This window comes from Lytechinus variegatus, chromosome 2 (assembly GCF_018143015.1).
Source record: "Lytechinus variegatus isolate NC3 chromosome 2, Lvar_3.0, whole genome shotgun sequence".
NCBI lineage: Eukaryota > Metazoa > Echinodermata > Echinoidea > Temnopleuroida > Toxopneustidae > Lytechinus > Lytechinus variegatus.
In genome coordinates, this window is record NC_054741.1 from 65,705,459 (window position 1) to 65,725,594 (window position 20,136).

General features: G+C 36.2%; 1 protein-coding gene across 2 annotated transcripts in view; it reads right to left on the bottom strand.

Moving 5' to 3' along the window:
* LOC121408685 (sodium- and chloride-dependent GABA transporter ine-like) overlaps window positions 1-20,136 on the bottom strand; it is a 49,670-nt gene that overhangs the window by 10,451 nt on the left and 19,083 nt on the right. For both annotated transcript variants that reach the window (XM_041600233.1, XM_041600232.1), the window contains exons 2-5: window positions 17,879-18,084; window positions 15,631-15,765; window positions 6,340-6,571; window positions 4,629-4,761 (exon numbers count right to left, since the gene is read on the bottom strand). In XM_041600233.1, coding sequence (XP_041456167.1) covers window positions 4,629-4,761; window positions 6,340-6,571; window positions 15,631-15,765; window positions 17,879-18,062 — 684 coding nt within the window. In that variant the 5' untranslated portion in view covers window positions 18,063-18,084. The remainder of the gene's footprint in view (window positions 1-4,628; window positions 4,762-6,339; window positions 6,572-15,630; window positions 15,766-17,878; window positions 18,085-20,136) is intronic.

Below are 20,136 nucleotides of genomic sequence, written 5' to 3' on the forward strand. Positions count from 1 at the left end.
GTAGAGAAAAACCTTTTTTGAAGTGATTTCTTTTTATGGCAAAACGTTTATTTAGGCTTTATTTTTCGGGAGAGAGTATATGAGCGAGCGGCTTGGTAAAACAAATTCAAAGGTGAAGTTGTAAAACGTTTTTTGGGGTCAATTATTCTTTAAATGGCATTATTGCGAGGTGTTGCGAGCGTGAATCACAAGCTAAAACTTTAGGGTATTTCAATAAAAAATGAAAATAAGTTTTTAAAAATCCGAGCAGATTTCTGCTGTCATTAAAAAGATGTGCATCTAACTAAAAAATTAACACGAGCGCAAAACGCGAGCTTAAACATACTGACCAGAAAAGGAACCTGTTAAAGAAAGCATTTAGTGACCTCCTTTAGGATGCATATTTCACCAATCGAATGAGAGTGCGAAGCGCAAGCTGAAAATTTGCAATATTCCAGCCTTCATGAAAACTTAACTTAACTTGTATACTTTAAAAAGAGTATTTTATTTCGAAAAAAAACGAAAAAACTGCATATTTATTTTTGAAAAAGGAACTTTCCCATTTTGGAAAAATATTCACTTCCCTTCCCTTCACTTTTTAATTTCATTTTTGGGGTGCAAGTGCCCCCTGCCTCCCTCCCGGCGAATCCAACTTTCGTCAGATAGGGGGGGGGGGGGAAGGGGGGCAAATTCTTTTTTTCAGCCATATTTTCCTCTATCGGCAGCTTGAAGTTGATTTTTGTTTGTTTCTTTGAAAGGGTAGTCCTAATAATTAGCTTTATACTTATAAAATAAAGTAAATATGTAATAACATGATAAACCCTTTTTAAATAATGCGAGCGCGAGCTATATTTTTTTAAATATGATGGGCAATTATGTTTGTGATCTTCAAAACGAGATGCCTATGTAAATAAATTTAGATAATAACTGCGAACAAGAAGCGCAAACAGAAATTTTAAATATATAAGCTCTGACCTGATCTAAAGGGGACATTTTAAGAACTTTTGCAGTTAGCCATGAAGACGATGCATGTTTCAACCAGTGGCGGCGGAACATATTTTCCTTGGGGGGGGGGGGCAAAGCCAAAAAAGGGGCTAATAGGGGCAATTTGGTGCAAACATATATTTTCACCATGAGATTATCATCTGTGTAAAGAGGTTGTGTGTTTTGTAGTAATTGAATTGAGCAAAATTTTTTAAGTGATCACTGATTGATAAATTATATATTTATGTTTCATTTCTGCGAGCGTAGCGAGCAAGCGGTTTGGGGGAAAGAAATCAAATCTGAAGATGTAAAATTCGCCTTTTTGGTCAATTACTGTTAAAAGGGCATCCTTGTGAGATGTTGCGAGCGCTTTCAACATCTCACAAGGATCATTATTAGTATTATTTTTATTTTTATTACCAGCAGAAGCTGTTATTAAAAATGACATCCCCTCCAATACAAATCCTATTATCTAGAGGTTACATGCACGCGACCAACACACTTGATCCCCTGCATCTTTAAACCATTTGCTTAGGCAGCAATTGCTCAGATAAAATCAAAATTAGCCTATGCTTGATCAGGGCGCCTATTCTTAATGAAATACATGCTTTTGGCCACAACACACGCATGTATCATCGATCGTTATTACTATCATTGCATAATATCGTGTAATCTTGTAATGACAACACCGTTTTTTGTTACCAAAATGAATAATTTTCATTTTCGGAAATACGAACCTTATTTAATTTTTGGATTGACGAACCTTCAGAATTACGAACCTCATTTTGTTTTCGGATTAACGAACCTTCGGAATTACGAACCTTATTTCGTTTTCGGATTAACGAACCTTATTTCGTTTTCGGATTAACGAACCTTATTTTGTTTTCGGATTGACGAACCTTCGGAATTACGAACCTCATTTTGTTTTCGGATTAACGAACCTTCGGAATTACGAACCTTATTTCGTTTTCGGATTAACGAACCTTCGGAATTACAAACCTTATTTCGTTTTCGGATTGACGAACCTTCGTAATTACGAACCTTATTTCGTTTTCGGATTGACGAAGCTTCGGAATTACGAACCTTCGGAAATACTAACCTTCGGAAGAACCGAACCTTCGGAATTACGAAGCTTCGGAATTACGAATGTATGCGAATTATACCACTGATTACCCAAAAAGGTGAGTGAAAAATCCTTATTGAAACCTTTGTTCCCCCCCAATTTTTTTCTGTAAACCAAACATGTGCTTATGACACAATGACGCTCGTTAATGGAAGCAAATGAGGTTTCAGGGCCTGCCAGGTACCTGCATCATGGGTTTATGCAAAGCTGAATATATAAACATAAAAGAAACAGCGCAGATTGAATGTGAGGGAATTGCTTGATCTTTATCACTACTTTGTGATAACCCACAAACTATTGCATAAAGATTCAGTTTTAGCCAGGGAGAAATATGCGAGAGACAGGTAGAGCAAGAGTGATTCAGAAATGGGGGGAGGGGGAGACAGGAGGCAGAAGCCATGACGTATGAAAATGCTTTGTAGAACAGACAAGGTTCACACAAGCAACATTTTTTAAAAATTAAATGAATGATAACTAGAGCGGATGTTAATGTATTTAGGAAAGGTATGTTGAAGAAAAATAAGCCAGTGAAAGACTTCAAATCACCAAAAGGTGATACAGAGAATATAATCTAACTGGATTCAAATAAAAATCAATAAATGTAAAACAGGGAGAAAGGGTAAACAATAGAAAGGGAAATGAAAAGGAATAAATGAAATAAACAAATCCTAATAGATTTGAGGGGGGGATGCACGATTCTCAAGTTGAAGAAACAATGCAATTTCCAGGGGGAAATGAATATTAGATAAATGTTAATGAACATTAGATAAATCGATTGTACAAAAACATAATTCAAAAATATTTCTTGCTGCAACCCCTCTCTCTTTCTTTTTTGGAGAGGGAGGTGGGGTGGTCATTTTTTCTGAGCCCGATGTAAATGAAAAAGAAATTTGGAGGGTATGCAGAGATGATTGGTGGTTGAGGGTTGTGATTTTGGTTCGTACTTTTTAGGGCAAGAGATTTATGCGGGGATTCAGCATGTCTTCACCTTGTTAGGTAGATAAGAAAGATGTACACATTGATCACGAGGGTGTAAGTCATCAATGGTAATTCACAGAGTCAAGCAATGACTCAGAGAGAAAATGTTTGCTTGAGCAGACTCTTGGTAAGTCATCATAATACAGATTTACTCAGGGTGATCATCACATATGCCATCAGAGACTTGCTCGGGTTGATTATCTAAAATGCCATCAGAGACTTGCTCGGGTTGATTATCTAAAATGCCATCAGAGACTTGCTCGGGTTGATCATTACATTTGCCATCAAAGACTTGCTCGCGCTGATCATCCCACTTGTCTACAGAGACTTGCTCGGGTTGATTATCTAAAATGCCATCAGAGACTTGCTCGGGTTGATTATCTAAAATGCCATCAGAGACTTGCTCGGGTTGATTATCTAAAATGCCATCAGTTTGCTTGGGTTGAATATCAAATATACAATCAGAGACTTGCTCGAGTTGTATATAATTTTTGAACGATAATGGTACAGAGAAAGAAATGTTGAGCCATCAACCTGGGAAAGATAAATTGAAACGAAAGGATTAATTGGTGGATTTAGTGTTCATTGAGTGTCAGAATGAATGAATGGAGTCAATGGTGTGATGATGAATGTTGATGAAGCACATAGCACTCTGTTTCTGTGATTATAAAGACACATTAACTGCAGAGGAAAATGGATAATAAAGAGACTGTTTAACATGTCAGGTTATCAGTTCACACACTACACACCACCACACATATTTCTTAATATAACGCCTCCCTCTTTCTCTTTCTTATACCTTCAAACTCAGTATATATTTTCCCCTCAGATCTGTAAGTTTGTCAACTTTTTTTTTGGGGGGGGAGGGGCTATTATTTAGGGCCAGTTTTTAATAACTTAATAATAAAGATTTTATATTCTGAGTTTATTTATGTCTTACTTGCTCATACAAGATATCGAAAGTCACAAATCCTGAATAAAATTACTGATACCCTTGAAACCAACAATAGTTATACTTTGAGATATGGATCAATCTTTTTTGGGGAGAACTCCCTTTGCAAACTTTTTTTCATTTGTAAGTGATTTTAGTGCAATAAGATTTGAGAAACCAAAATCGTGTGAAAAGTTCAACAGGCGAGTAGATCTACTATTCCTCCCTCCATCTCTTTTATTCATTTAAAAGTGAAGTACAAGAAAAGGTATTATTCCGGTCATGTAAAATTCTAGCAAATAAAGGCAGAAATGAGGGTTCTGAATACAAAATCTTGTGAAAATGTAAGTTTGCACCAATCAAACAGCACAATTTGTGGCCATTTTGACTTTGGGCTATCAGTCTCAATGAATTAGGGAGCATTTCATGATGCATCCTGTCAGTGATATCAATTGACTAATAGATTCTGGGCCAATCACATGCAAGAATTTTAGTAGATTATAACAGTTTTAAAGTGAAAGTCACAGACTATTTGTTAATGAAATGCTCCCCCTGGGACACAGTGAGTTACTGAAAGTTTTAGACCAACGCGTCTATAAATTACTGTTCTGCCAAAATGAGCCTAGATCTCACCTTGCCTGATGTAGCAACACCCTTGAAGAGACAAAAGTACACAAGGATCCAAGCCAAGAGCAAGAGACCGAACAGCTCCCAACGCATACCATTTGGTTCATCAATCCCACCGCTGATCTGTAATACCCGGTGGCTGTAGGATCAATGAAAGAAAAAGTTATAAAAACTCAAACTTACAACCGATTATACAGTAAGCACATTCAAAGCTTGATTTGTAAATTCTTTCTTTTTTGCTGAAGCTGGATGGTTTATCTTTCTCTCTGTAGTCTTTAAAACCGAACTACTAACAGTATCAAGATAAGGCTTAGACGGCTTTGACAGGTCTGTATGCTGCTATAATATCCCAAGTATATATGCAGAATTTATTCATCATTTATTGTCTTTGAAATTCAGTGATGAACTAGAGATGCTCGGCAGGTCACGCAGCCGAGCACATTTATGCTCCTGAAAACAGAAATTTGATAAAATAAAAAGTATAAAAATCCTGGTGAAGGTTTGAGGAAAATCCATTAAAGATTATTAAAGGTCAAGTCCACCTCAGAAAAATGTTGATTTGAATCAATAGAGAAAAATCAGACAAGCACAATGTTGAAAATTTCATCAAAATCAGATGTAAAATAAGAAAGATGTGACATTTCAAAGTTTCGCTTATTTTCAACAAAATAGTTATATGAACGAGCCAGTTACATCCAAATGAGAGAATCGATGATGTCACTCACTCACTATTTCTTTTGTTTTTTATTGTTTGAATTTTACAATATTTCAATTTTTACGAATTTGACAATTAGGACCTCCTTGCCTGAAGCACAAAATGTTAAAATAATGGAATTCCACGTGTTTAGGGAGGAATGAAACTTCATTTTACATGACAATGACAAGAAAATTAAAATATTTCATATTTCATATAATAAAATACAAAAGAAATAGTGAGTGAGTGATGTCATCAACTCTCTCATTTGGATGTAACTGGCTCGTTCATATAACTATTTTGTTGAAAATAAGCGAAACTTTAAATGCCATAACTTATTTTACATTCGATTTTGATGAAATTTTCAGTGTTGTGCTTGTTGAATTTTTCTCTTTTTATTCAAATCAAGTTTTTGTTGGGGTGGACTTGTCCTTTAAAAAGTTATTAGAATTCAAAGTTTTGGATTTGTGACATCATAACTGAGCAGCTGCCCCAAATTGTGTAGTACAAAATGCATGAATTTTATTTTTTTAATGGTTCCTGATGAATTATTTTTGTTTTCTTTTCATGATCGAATGTAAAATGAATAAAAGTTCCATAAAGACCATCTTCCATTTTCTGAGAAAATGACATTTCATTGATTTTGTTTAAACATTCGCTATGTAGAAATGCTGCTCGCATGTGACGCCACAAAACAAATAGTTAAAATTGGAATAACTTTTGGATTCTTTGATGGATTTTCCTCAAACCTTCAGCAATATCTTTTTATTATTTTTCTGATGTTTTTTTAAATAAACTTTTTGTCAGAGTGAACATCCCCTTTAAAACCATAGTCAAATAAATGCATACTCACAGAAAATGTATGATTGTATAAGACTTTTAAGATAAAATAAAAACTAGGAGAGATTATAATCCATTGATAGCTTCATTTGTGAATTCAGCATTCGGAAAAATCCTGGCATTTGCCAACCCATCACACTCTTCAAAACTTGGCCTGAAATTCAAGAAGTAATATGATCTTACTCAAAGTACTCCTGAGTAGATGAATTGGTTCCGTTGGGTTTGGTCTCATTAGGTCCCAGACTAAGGTAGTCCTCTTGGGACCAGCAATTGTCCGTGTTCCAGGTATTGTTGCATCCAGACCACGGGAGGACACTCTGGAACGATGCAAACAGGTAGAAGAGGGCCCACGTCATGATCACGTTGTAGTACGTTGTCAAGAGGAAAGTGATCATTACAGTTGCTACACCAGTACCTGATGATGGGAGAATATAGGAGGGAAATCAAGGAATTATTATACACCATGTACAAGTTTTTTGTGAGGAAGGTGTCAAAAAAGGTGTACTGCCCCTGACAGTGTGAAAAATAGTCTGAAGCCAGAAAACATATAATTAATCATATGACACCGAGATAGATCCTTATAATTTTACAATGACGTCATCAACTATGCAATTTTGGATTCATTCATTGTGCAATTTTGGATCCATTCAATTTTTCCATTGCACGCGTGCATCGAGACAGCAGGCAACACAACACCACTCGTGTTTGAAGCGCGCATGTTGTATGTAAGCGATAATTAGCAGACCGAGCTTGCACTGCATGATTATATTTTGCATCAAAATTCATGAATTCATATATATGAAAAAGAATAAATTTTGGGGTGTCATATAAACCAAATAATGTTCTTTTTATTTGTGTAATGGACAGAATACTTAATTTCAGTGAGGAATGAAATGAATGATCCATTTCATCTTTCACCTCAAGAAGTATTCTGTGCATTGCAGTCATGAACATTCATTACTTGTATACTATCCTAGGCTATTATACTACCATCCTGGGCTATAATACTACATGTAACGAGCCATCCTAAAACCAATAAGTTGCCGAGGAAAAGTCTCTGTAAAGAGTTACAACATTCAATAATTTGGTCTTCAAAATGTATGAATTAGAAAATAGGTCTATCTGAAAGGGTAATTCTCCTTTAATCTTCTTACAGTAAAAAAAGATACAAGAGTTTTTTAGAATGACTGTATATTTTTTTAGAATGAATCTATATCCGGCTCTACATTTATAAGTAGACAAGTGTAATGTCATGCATAAGGGCCCATAGAAGACCAGCATATTATTGAATGGGCATCCCTGTTTTTTAAATAAATGAATAAATACATAAACATGATACAGTGGAGTTAGCCAAGTGGTTGGATGCCTATATTGTATGACCCCATCAATTGTTTTGTTTGTACAGTGACCAAGCGCCCTATATTTCTTCCCTAAGACACGTTTTTCAGTCATTGTGTATTCAGTAAATCACACACAAACACGAATTATGAAAACATATATTTGCACTTGATACATGTATCAGCCATTGTGTGCTGTGCTGTGTAACTGGGCAATAAAACTTGACCTCACACACAGCACTGCTTTTATTCATCTGAGCTGGCATAGCCTTTAGTATATTTGACCTTCGGCAAACAATGTAGCTTGTTCATACTATATCCATGAGGTACCAGATTTTGATACCACTGCTGGAACAGATTGAATCAATGGCTATTAAAAAGCCTATTCTTTTTTATTAAAGTTTGGAGAAAAAAATCCCCCTAAGTGGATGTTACTATTTACTAAGTACATGGGGTGGATAAAAAAAAATGAGATTATTGAATGAATTTTGTGATATTTCATGAAAAAGTAGTACTTTGATCTGGTGCCGCCCAATCAAGTATCTTGGTGTATTTTTTATTCTATGAGCATGGAATGTGTTGTGAGATCTGATCTTTGTCTGTGTCCTGCTGATATCAAATTGCTATTATTATTATTATTTGTTTGGCATCACCTGTGCCTGGGAGGTAAAAAGCGAACTGAATCACTATGACCGGCAGGTCTCTCCTCCAGATATAACCGATAGGGGGGAATGCAGGTGGACCACTACACCGGGGTTTCCCCCTACTCTTAAATACGAATAGTGAAGTGAGTTCTTAACGTGCAAAGGTAGTGACTCTCCTCTACATGGGGCCTCCATTTAACGTCCTATCCGAGGGACGGAGTGTTTTCCATTGTAACATAGCCTGCATCTATGAAACACGAATTAATTTGTTTGCGCAAATATCATTTTTGAAAAGATTGATAAATGCATCACTAGTAGAGGGCACTACATATATATAATACAGTCTTCAAACTGGCCACAAACACCGCTTCAGTACCGGAACCGTCCCGAAACTGTAGCGGCATTGCCTTTGGTGTGAATTGTCGAACCAGCGCTACCCTGGGATAAGATAACCCTGCCCCGGTATAACTCTACCACAAACTATATCTCTAGACAAGCCATTGTAATAGCACATTAGCAGCGAGACAGCCCTGCAACTGTTGTAGTGTCCTTTTAAGTGTGAAGGCAATCCACTGCAACACCAGAATAAACCACTTGTGATATGTTTAACATAATGTGGGGGCATTGTGGTCTAGTGGTTATGACTCTCGTCTTTCAATCTGAAGGACGTTGGTTGATTCCCCGCCCTCAAGTATTTTCAGTATATCAGAGTCGCATCACTCATGAGGTCACGATCTTCGACTTTCGTTACAAAGGTAATAAAAATCACCAGCTGCAGTGTGAATGCATGGTACATTAGATTTAATAATAATAATTGGATTTATAGCACTTTTTCCCCGAAGATACAAAGCACTGTTGATTGCATAAGACAAGTTAAGATTTATGGTTAAATAAGTATGTTTTGAGATGTTTTTTTGAAGAGGTCAAGAGAAGAGAGGTTTCGAAGAGATGGAGGGAGTTTGTTCCAAAGACGGGGGGCAAGAGATTGAAAGGAGTTGAAACCGGCCTGTTTTCTGGATTTTGGAATGACATAGGAAGGAGCAGCTGCAGAACGAAGAGAGTATGTAGATCTTTGTTGCTGAAATAATGAAGAAATGTAAGAAGTGTGGTTGACAGAGATTTATAGGTTTGAACAAGTATTCGATAATGTATTCTATCAGAAACAGGTAGCCAATGTAGTTCATTTAGAAGAGGGGTAGCATGACACCATTTGGGTTTTTATCCCAGGACTGTGCCAGGACAACTTTTCTTCTGTGAATGCATTTATAGTGGGTTTATAGCGGTGTCGCCGTCCCGAGACAGCACCAGGATAAATTTGAAAACCAGTGTGAAGATGGTATAAGAGTAAAATACTTCAATGATTTTCACAAAGCATCATTGGTTGAAAAAAAGACTAAATAGCTCCTACACTTATGAGAGATTGTCGTGTTAGATGATATACTTTAAGTGCAATCTCTTTGCCAAATGTTTAGCCAGGGTTCAAAGCAAGTTCTTGCATTTCCAGTATTCCTTCACCATTTTCATTACAAGATGAACACATGTTCAATGAAAAGTTTTCAAATGTGACAGTAGTATGTGTTTGCACAGCAAATCGCATTGAAAAGGAGCTATACACCAATGGCAATAATGCATGAAGTTCCTCTTGAACAACAACAAAAGAGTACTTCCCGTGTAAAATAGCAATGGACTGTGACAAAAGAACAGCTAACTGGAAAGTTACAGTTGAGTGCTTTACCATTCACATTCCTTTACCATTTATGTTCAAAGAATTCTCAGACAAATATATATCTGAGAAATAACCAATGAAACTGCACAAAGGCCTGAATGAATACAAATGATCAAGGAGTTTTAACACATGGAGAACCATCCAATAAATTCTCTTTAAAGCTACTTTGATGCTGCAAGGATAATGACACTGTTCTAAAATTATTTTCCTGGAAACTAGAGAACGTTGAAGCTGTGTAGAGAGTGATCTTCCATACCAGTTCAGAAAACCACCTCACAATGTAGTTTTGAAGATTGAAGCAGTTTTCTAGCAAAACTATATTTTTCACATGACCAAAAATCTGGAATTCTCTGCACATATTACATTTTAACTCATCATGTCGAATATTCTTCCACTCATTCATTTACCATTTAATTTTTATTAATTGTATAAGCTACATGCATCAATTTGTTCATTCATCTATCTTTTTTTCCATAGTTGATCAATTATTATATCGTTATGGGATATAATTTGTTACGGATATCAAATCATGCATGCTGCAAGAGTACCAGCAAGCAGCATGCCATTAAACTGTATAAAGGTTACTACTAGTGTGAATGAACACTTTCAATGGAAAAAGCAGCACCTCGATGAGGGCAGGTGCATTTACACTTGAGTATACATGCGTGACCCAGAAAGAATGACCCTTTATTCACAAGATGAACACAGAATTAACTAGGACAGGTGCATACCATACTGCGAAGTGCTTCAGTAATGAATGGATGAGCATGATGCTTCCAATATACCACTGCATTCATCCATCAGACTGTTGACCAAGGATCCCTTATACCATGGTCACATTTGTTCTACGGCGGCCGTACGGCGAGTCGAAAACAGTGTTTTTATCAATTTTGATTCAAACCACCTATATGTAGTTGGACAAAAAAATGTTGAAACGGCTGTATTCGACTCGCCGTACAGCCGCCGTAGAACAAATGTGACCATGGCATTATGCAGTGTCTAGCCACCAGGCCTGACATGATCCTTATGAAGTGATTATCATATCTTTAGGGTCTGGTGTGAACATTGTGTGAAAGTATATCCTGTTCATCTCAGAAAAATGATTAAGGAAGTAATAGTGTACCATATATATGTCTTGATATATGCACAACAACCATACTCTCCTGAATCTAGAAAGTTCTTTTGAATCTAATAACGTATCATCCAACATTCCAATCTCATGAAAGTGTAGGAACTATCATTTTGTGCGATTCATTCATTGTGAAAATTGATATGATTTTCACACTTATTTCTCTGGCCTAACAGCATATTCATTGCTAGAAAAATACATGGTTGGAAAGACAAAGACAAAGACAATATTGCTTGACCAGCGTTCTCGCAAGAAAAAAATTCACCCATGTCGGGGACTTGTGCTGCCACTGCTGGGGGGTGGGTGCGCGGAGCGCGGAAGCGACGGCCTTTTCATCAAATAGAGACGCTAAGGAAGCCCCATTGTGGCGTATTTTTAAGCCCACACAAATGCACATAAATGCACAGATACTTGCCGTTCAGTCCAAAGAAAGAGAAGTGCAGCTTTCCAGCTTATGAATTGTAAATATTTTCGAGAAAAAAAAAGAGTCGGGCCCTGGTCGGACCAGACATGAGAAGTCAAAGGGCTTTGTCGTGTTTCTAGATTTAGGCTGGATCTGCAAAACATGTCTGCCGCTCCGTCGATCGTCTATATATCGCACGCGTATAGTGCATGCACCTAGTTAGCGATCTGTGCATACATGTACGGTACAGCAGGCGCGTACGCAAGGGGGGGGGTTAGGGGGTTCAACCCCCCCCCTTTTTTTTTTTTTTGCTTGTCTCCCCAGAGGTCGGTCTGGTCAAGGAGTTATCGGGCAAGCGCCTGATAACTCCTTGGTCTGGTTACGGACAGTTCCCCTACCCAATAATGTATATGACAGCAATAATGAACAGAATCTCATGTTTCCGATGAAAAACACAGAAAAAATTTCCGCTCGCTTCGCTCGCTCCATTTTATTATATCTTTTATTTCCGCATGTCGCCGACATGATCACGGTATCGCCATTAACAAGGCCATACATATACAAAATGACGGAAAACGCTAAAATGTCGGCTAGCTCGCTCCGCTCGCTCGTAATAATTTATGAAATTCCATAAGTATCTAGTCTCCTGTTCAAGGCCGTATTATGAGTGTTACGAATAGAAGGACATGTAGCATCGACTAATACTTGATTTACTAACAAACTATTGACAAGAAATGTATGTTTTGACGGGAAAACGCGAAAATTTCGGCTCGCTCACTCCGCTCGCTCGTAATCATTTATGAAATTTCTTAAGTTTCTAGTCTCTTGATCAAGGCCATATCATGAGACTTACGAGCAGAAGGACATGTATCATCAACTAATATGTAATCATTACCAACAAGCTATTGAGAAGAATTGTATGTTTTGACGGAAAAACGCAAACATTTCGGCTCGCTCGCTCGTAATTATTCATGACATTTCTCAAGTTTCTAGTGTTCTGATCAAGGCCATATCATGAGTGCTACGATCCGAAGGACATGTAGCATCGACTATGATACCAACAAACTATTGACAAAAAGGTTATGTTTTCAACGCAAAAACGAGAACATTTCTGCTCGCTCGCGGGTCATGACCGCATGCACTGTTACATACCCCATCCCCACTTAAATGTTATTGTCTTATTTCATTGTCTTATTTGCAGCGCTGAAAAAAAATTTTTTAAAAAAATCATCACCTCCCCCCGCTCATCACTTTTTAGAGACTGGGCGGGAGATTTAAAAAAAAAAATCAGCTCGAAAACCCCCCCCTTTCAAAAATCCTGCGTACGCGCCTGCGGTACAGTATACAAAATGCGCATCCAACGAGCGTCGGCGCTAGCTAGGGCCCTGCACTGATTTTCATTTGCAAGTGGTCTTAAGTTGGTGGGACTTCGGCGCAACCCGATAAATGAAGTTGATATCACTAAGAGGAGTTCATGGAGTGTATTATTTTTTTCTGAATATTTCCATTTAATTTTTCCACGCATGTCGCTGAAATTTTACGCATGGTTCCACCATAGAGCTATTAGCTCCATGGTTCCACTTGGTCTCCATTTCCTCACGCATGGTGTTTGAACCATGCGTATTATACACTGGCGAGAACGCTGTGCTTGACAATGGTATCCTTATTACACAAACCCAAGGACTATTGAAAATATTGCAAAAGAGCTCCTTGCTTGTAATTTCGGTTTGAGCGGTTTAGATTTAACCTGTACAAAAACGCCATAGGGAATACAACAACCCTGATCGCAATTTCAATGCCCGCGATTAGTCAAAACGTCATATTGCTTTTCATGTGCAAAGTCAATGCAGTGCAGATGGCCAATACAACAGTTTGGTTGACCGCGAGCATTGAAAACACGGTCAGTCAAAACGTATCGCTCTGCTACAGTACAGTTTCCAATGGGATTTGCGCATTTTATTAAAAATTTGTGTGGCATTGCTGTGAAAATCCCCTCATATCTCAGAAACTAAAATAAACTACTGCCTGGAAATTCAGTTATGAATAGAATAGGACTTGTACATTAATAATCAGCAAAAATCTCAAAATCTATTTTTTTTTTTTAAACCAAATTTGACTGATATGACGGTTCAGATGAATGCCGACGATAAGTACGGCTACAAATAAGAAAGGTCAAGGATACTGGAAAATGAAAACTGGAATGGATACTGGAAAATTTTTCTGAGGTGGACTAGATCTTTAATAAAACATGCCCTTTAATGAGGAACCATGAAAGGAAACATATATGTGCCTCGCACCAGCAGATGTGGTGCACTCTCTCTTCCCTGGAGCAGAGACAAAAACAGGTGTAATTGCCGACACTAGTCTGTTCAGTCACAGAACATTAAATGTTCAAAAACTCATTAATGAAATCTCCAGGACAAAACAAATAATTAGACAGACATGAACGAAATTCGCCATTTCAATGTTGTCATGTGAGGATAGTCCTTTCAATATCATTCACTAAATACAGATACCACATCTTCCCATTACAATTTTTATACCTTCATTTGTGAACATTATACTTTCAGACAAACAGGAACATAATTCTTCATCATATTTGATTTCAAAATAATCAAGGCGGCATCTGTACTGCCCCTTTGTAAACGTGTCCCTGCCAAATTTTGTTCAGGCGAGACAAAAAAATGAGTGGGTGCTACATAACTTTATCGAGGCTGTTCTCATTACACTTTCTAAAACTAGTTTTACTGGAAACCGATTCAGGAAACCAGTTTGGTAGTCACTTTGCTAGCGTTCCCACTTGATCACACGAATGTGGTTTTCAAAATCACTTCATGTAAAGCGATTATGTTGCTATGGAAACACTCTCAGTGGGGTGACAATTTTCGCATGAAATTTTAAAACGGCAGCGTAGGCATTCTACAACTGAAATTTATGCATTTTACTTTGATCGTTTATGACGTCACAAATCCAAAACTTAATAATGGATTTTCCCCAAACCGTCATCAATATTTCTTAGTATTTTTTCTTAAAGTAGAAATATATTGAAAATCGTAAAAATGGAGAATCATATATCACAATAAAGGAGAAAATAAGGAGAACACGATGGTGTACATAATTTATCATGGAGACCGATGAAACTCAGTTAATTGATAGTTTAAAGTTCTCTCTCTGAATGCTTCAAACACGCAGAATTACGTCTGCGAAATTGGGGATTTTTTATGACGTCACTGTCTGTACGAGAGGCGTGATTGGCTCTCCCACGTGAAGCTCCACTTGCATGCAAAACCTGTTGCAAGGGTACATTTTCTCCACATTGTCACTGAATACTTCGATCCCGAAATGAAAGAAAACCCAGAATTTTATCTAGATTTGGATTTTCAAATTGATGATTTTGAGATGAAGAGAATGATGATGAAGTGAACAACACAGTGACGTAGTTGGAGGTAAATTGGGGGAATACGCCGATGATGATGATGAAAATTCAACTTGCAACACGATCACAAGTGAAGTCATGTACATGCTGATTCGCTACCAATTCATGCTGCTGGAAGTGCTGTAGCTACACCGCGCAGGCCAAATTGAATTCATGCTGAACATGAATAACCACTGTAGCAGCAGCTGCATGAGTTGGTAGCGAATCGGCATGTACATGACTTGTGATCGTCAGGCAAGTTGAATTTTCATCATCATCATCATCATCGCCATAGTTCCCCCAATTTACCTCCAACTACGTCACTGTGTTGTTCACTTCATCATCATTCTCTTCATCTTTAAAATCATCAATTTGAAAATCCAAATCTAGATAAAATTCTGGGTTTTCTTTCATTTCGTGATAGAAGTATTCAGTGACAGTGTGGAGAAAACGTACCCACGCAACAGGTTTTGCATGCAAGTGGAGCTTCACGTGGGAGAGCCAATCACGCCTCTCGTACAGACAGTGACGTCATCAAATTCCAGTCAATTCAGAGACCGATGCGAGGCATATTTCGGAGGGGCATTTTAGCATTTTTTAATCGGCGATTTTCACCTTTTTGTATTATTTTCGGTATTTTTGAATGACCCACTGATGATCCCCACATCATTACCTTTCCATTGATATATAATAAGACCACATTCATAATCAATATATTTCTCCTTTAAGGACGAACTTCCTCTTTAATTGGATCAATCGCAAATCTTCTTTTTTTTTAAATAAAGATAGTTTTGGCTTGATAGGCCCCTGGAATTCTCACCTTTGAACAAAGGGGTGATCTTCTTAAAGGCTACAACTGGACCATGGCGTATGTACTGTCCAAGACCAAACTCAAGCAGTAGAAGAGGTATCCCGGTCAAGAACAATGTCAGGAAGTATGGTATCAAGAAGGCACCTGATGACAAATAACAAAAGAAATCGACCTTAGATGTATCATTGCTGAGTGTGCAGGGATTAAATTAAAGTTGAATCAAATGAATCTGTTTTTAAGTATGTACATTATTTAAGGTTATGAAACGCTGTCCATATGTAAACAAGAATTAGTAATATATACTCTGATAAGATTTTTACAAAGGATTCATTATCCAATTTAGCGAAAAACCAGAGAACCATTGGAATAATCAAAGTCAATTGGAACTCCGAAGCCCGTATTCTGAAGTCGGATTTAATTTAAACACAGTTATGGTTTGACTATGGAGAGCCAATTGGGGAACAAATCTTTATTAGCACATGTTCAATTTATTAACCCATATGACACTCAAATCATTTATAACTGTCTCAGAATGATAAACTGAAATATTGTCTTCATGATGACAGCAAAGGGAAAGAAAAAGAAATATACAACGTGAGCAGAATTTTTTTAAAGTAGTTTTTTTTGCTCCTTATAATTTTAGCAGCGTTATACCATGGTCTAAGTTGAATCAGACTTCAGAATATGGGCCGCTGTCTTGCTTTATTATCATTTTCATGAATGTAATAAAGTAGAAACATTTGTAATCATTCAAAATTATTCTAAATTTTCAAAACTTTTTTTTTCTGTACAAAACTGTAGGCATTTGGAATGTGGTTTAGATTTGGATCATGCAAATACCTCTGCAAGATTTGCTAAAATTAAAGGTCAAGTCTGCCCAAGGAAAATGCTGACTTGAATAAATAGAGAAAAATCAAACTAACAGAGTGCTGAAACTTACATCAAAATCGGATGTAAAATAAGTTATGACATTTTGAAATTGTGCTTATTTTTCACAAAACAGTGATTATGCACAACTAGGGGAGTCATTCGATTATGTCTATCACTCACTATTTCTTTTGTTTTTTTTATTGTTTGAATTATACAATATTCAAATTTTTTTTATAGATTTGACAATAAGGACCAACTTGACTGAAACCATAACAATGCTAATTTAACATGTTCAGGTAGGAATTAATCGTATCACTTAACAACGAGGAGAAATTTAGAATATTTCATATAATGAAATACAAAAGAAATAGTGAGTGGATGACGTCACCAGTCTCCTTATTTGCATACCAACCAGGATGCTGTGCATATAACTGTTTTGTGATTTATAAAGTGAAACTTTAAGATTTCATAACTTTCTTATTCCACAACTGATTTTGATGAAATTTTCAGCGTTATGCTTGTTGGATTTTTCTCTTTTTATTCAAAACAACCTTTTCTTGGGGTGGACCTAAGTCCTTTAAATTCCAAGTCACAATTTGGAAATCCTCGACTGCTGGAAGAAGAAAATTCAATTAGGACCAGGCAACAAAAATATAAAAAGATCCTGTTTAAAATCAGATATCCGTTAGGTACAGACCTTTATCCGTTGACCACCATTTAATTTCAGTATAATACACATTTCCCATAGACCTGAGTCCCTAGCCCATGTCATCTCTGGCACAGGCTAAGTGGGTTAATCAAAATATAAGTGTTTTCTTTTTTTCTTTATAAAGCACTGTTCTTAAAACAAATTTATGTAAATTTATAAACATGTAAAGTTCTTTCACATGATCTAGGTTTCTTGGGAGGGAGCCAGCCGTCATGTTTACACAAGACAGACAAATGTTTATAAAGCTACATTGAATGTCAATCTGGTAGCTGTGATTAATGACATGGCAGTTTTTAAAATCAAACATCAATCTCCATATCTTATTTTGACCAATGAAAAGGAAGAATCCTTGCGCAATCAAGGCAAAATCATTTTGTAATTACAGCCACACTCCCAAAACTGATAATAGAGACTGACAAAAGCTAAATGTTATGCAATGACAGACCATTTATCGGTTTGGAGTTAGTTTCATTGGTGTGTCTGTACTCTGTAGCATTTATATATGTAAAGTCAAGGGGCCGGTTTCATAAAACTTATCAAAATAAGAAATTTGCAATAACAGTTCAAAGCTACTGAAATTATTCAATTTGATTAGCCAAAATAACTTGTTATAGAAATTGTGCATATATGCAAATTTTATGAAATGGGGACCAACAGAAAGCGATTGATATTTCTCACCTCCACCACTCTTATAACAGAGATAAGGGAACCTCCAGACGTTTCCGAGACCAACAGCATATCCCACACACGCAAGGATAAATTGAGCCTTGTTGCCCCACTTCTCCCTGCTGGCACCGGGGTAACCTGCCTTGGGCGTCGCCGATCCTTTGAGGGGAGAGAAGCTTGCCTTTGACGATGGCATGTTGCTTTCAAGCTCCTTGGTACTGCACCGAAAGAAAGCAAAGATATTGTTTACAAATACAGATTTCCGAATGTAAATAAGGAACAATGACAGTATAACAATACTGAAAATAATAAAAATAATTAAATTTGAAATGTAACAATGAAAACTAACATTGATGGCATGTTGATTTCAAGCTCCTTGGTACTGCACCGAAAGAAAGCAAAGATATTGTTTACAAATACAGATTTCCGAATGTAAATGATAAGGAACAATGACAGTATAACAATACTGAAAATAATAAAAATAATTAAATTTGAAATGTAACAATGATAACTAACATTGATGGCATGTTGATTTCAAGCTCCTTGGTACTGCACCAAAAGAAAGCAAAGATATTGTTTACAAATACAGATTTCCAAATGTAAATGATAAGGAACAATGACAGTATATGAGAATAACAATACTGAAAATAATAAAAATTATTAAATTTAAAAGTAACAATGATAACGAACAATGCCGGTTGCACTGTAATAGATGAAAATAAGGATTTTTGACACAGTGACATAATCTTGAAAAAACATAAAGAAGGAAACTAAAGTAAATATCACAAAGAGTGAATGCTCTTAATTTTAAGTAGTCTCCTCCGTGTACCCCATACTACCCTAAACTCTGCAATCCTTTTTTCCTTTGTGATAAAAATGATAATCATATTTATCACGTTATGCCATTTTGGCACAAGCCTCATTTTTAACCCCAGAGAAAAACATTACGTGTTCGCTCAAACATGAACAAAATTATTTTTTTAATCGCATTTTTCATATAGGACTTTAGAGCACTTATCAATGCCAAAATATAGACATCATAAAGTGACATAAAAATTACAAAAACTTCTCAAATCTGTCCCGTTTTTTTTTATACGCACTGTATAGGAAAGGTTAGTCCACTTTGCAAAAATACTGTGTGAAAAGAATGTGGACTATTTAAGATAACCCCGTTGTTATTGATGGCCTATTAAATTAAAAATATTTTATTCCAATTCATTCTATATACAATTAAAGTGTCACTTACATGTAATTTATTCACTATACACTCTAAAAACTGAAATGTTAAATCCAACATTTTAAGTGTTAGATTTAACATTTAGCAAAGGTTGGAGGAGTGACAACCTTTTAAATGTTAATTCAACATTTCCAAAAATGTTACGAATCTAACATTTTTAAAGTGTTAGATGTAACATTAGGAAAATGTGTAAATACAATTTGTAAAATGTTGAAACAACATTCTAAAAATGTAATTTACTATTCGGAAAGGTTGCTTTCATGCGTTTTTAACTGAATGTTAATTTACCATTTTGGAAAATGTTACAAGTCTAACACTTTAAAGTCTTGAATATAACATTTGGAAAATGTTGAAAAATTATTTTTAATATGTTAAAATAACATTCCCACAAGTGTCATTTACCTTGCCAAGGGTTGCTTTGGTGTGCATTTATCACATGGTGACCTCCTTTTCTGAAATTTTCAGAATGGTGTATTAACACGTGCAATTTGATGAAATTACATATTTAAATTGTGATTTGCCTTTTGCGAGGGTTGATAGGAGACTTTTTATACTTGGGATGGGAAATCGTACAAAAGGCAAAAATCAAACACTTTCAAAATGCAAACTTGACAATACATCTGACTAAAATGAAGAAACCTTTGGCTATAATGGAATAATTAAACTTGAAACATGCACAACTGGAATGATTGAGAAATAATGAAGTAACCTAAATGCACCAAGGCAATTGTAATTCATTTTCTTTATTGCAAAATCAGTTTGATAACACAGAAACAATTAACTTGCATAGATCAACTAGACTGTATTATCACTGAATTATATTTTAATTTGTAAGCAATTCACATACATAGTCAAATGAGGAACAATTTAACAATTGAATCTGTAATAGATGTCCAAATAATACAGCATATTATGTACAATATTATAAAACAATTGATTTGAATTATTCTTGAATTGTTTGAATTGAAACTAATTGAATTAATTCAGACAAGTAAAATATATACATGTCTCTGGAAAAGCTAAAAAGGTTTTT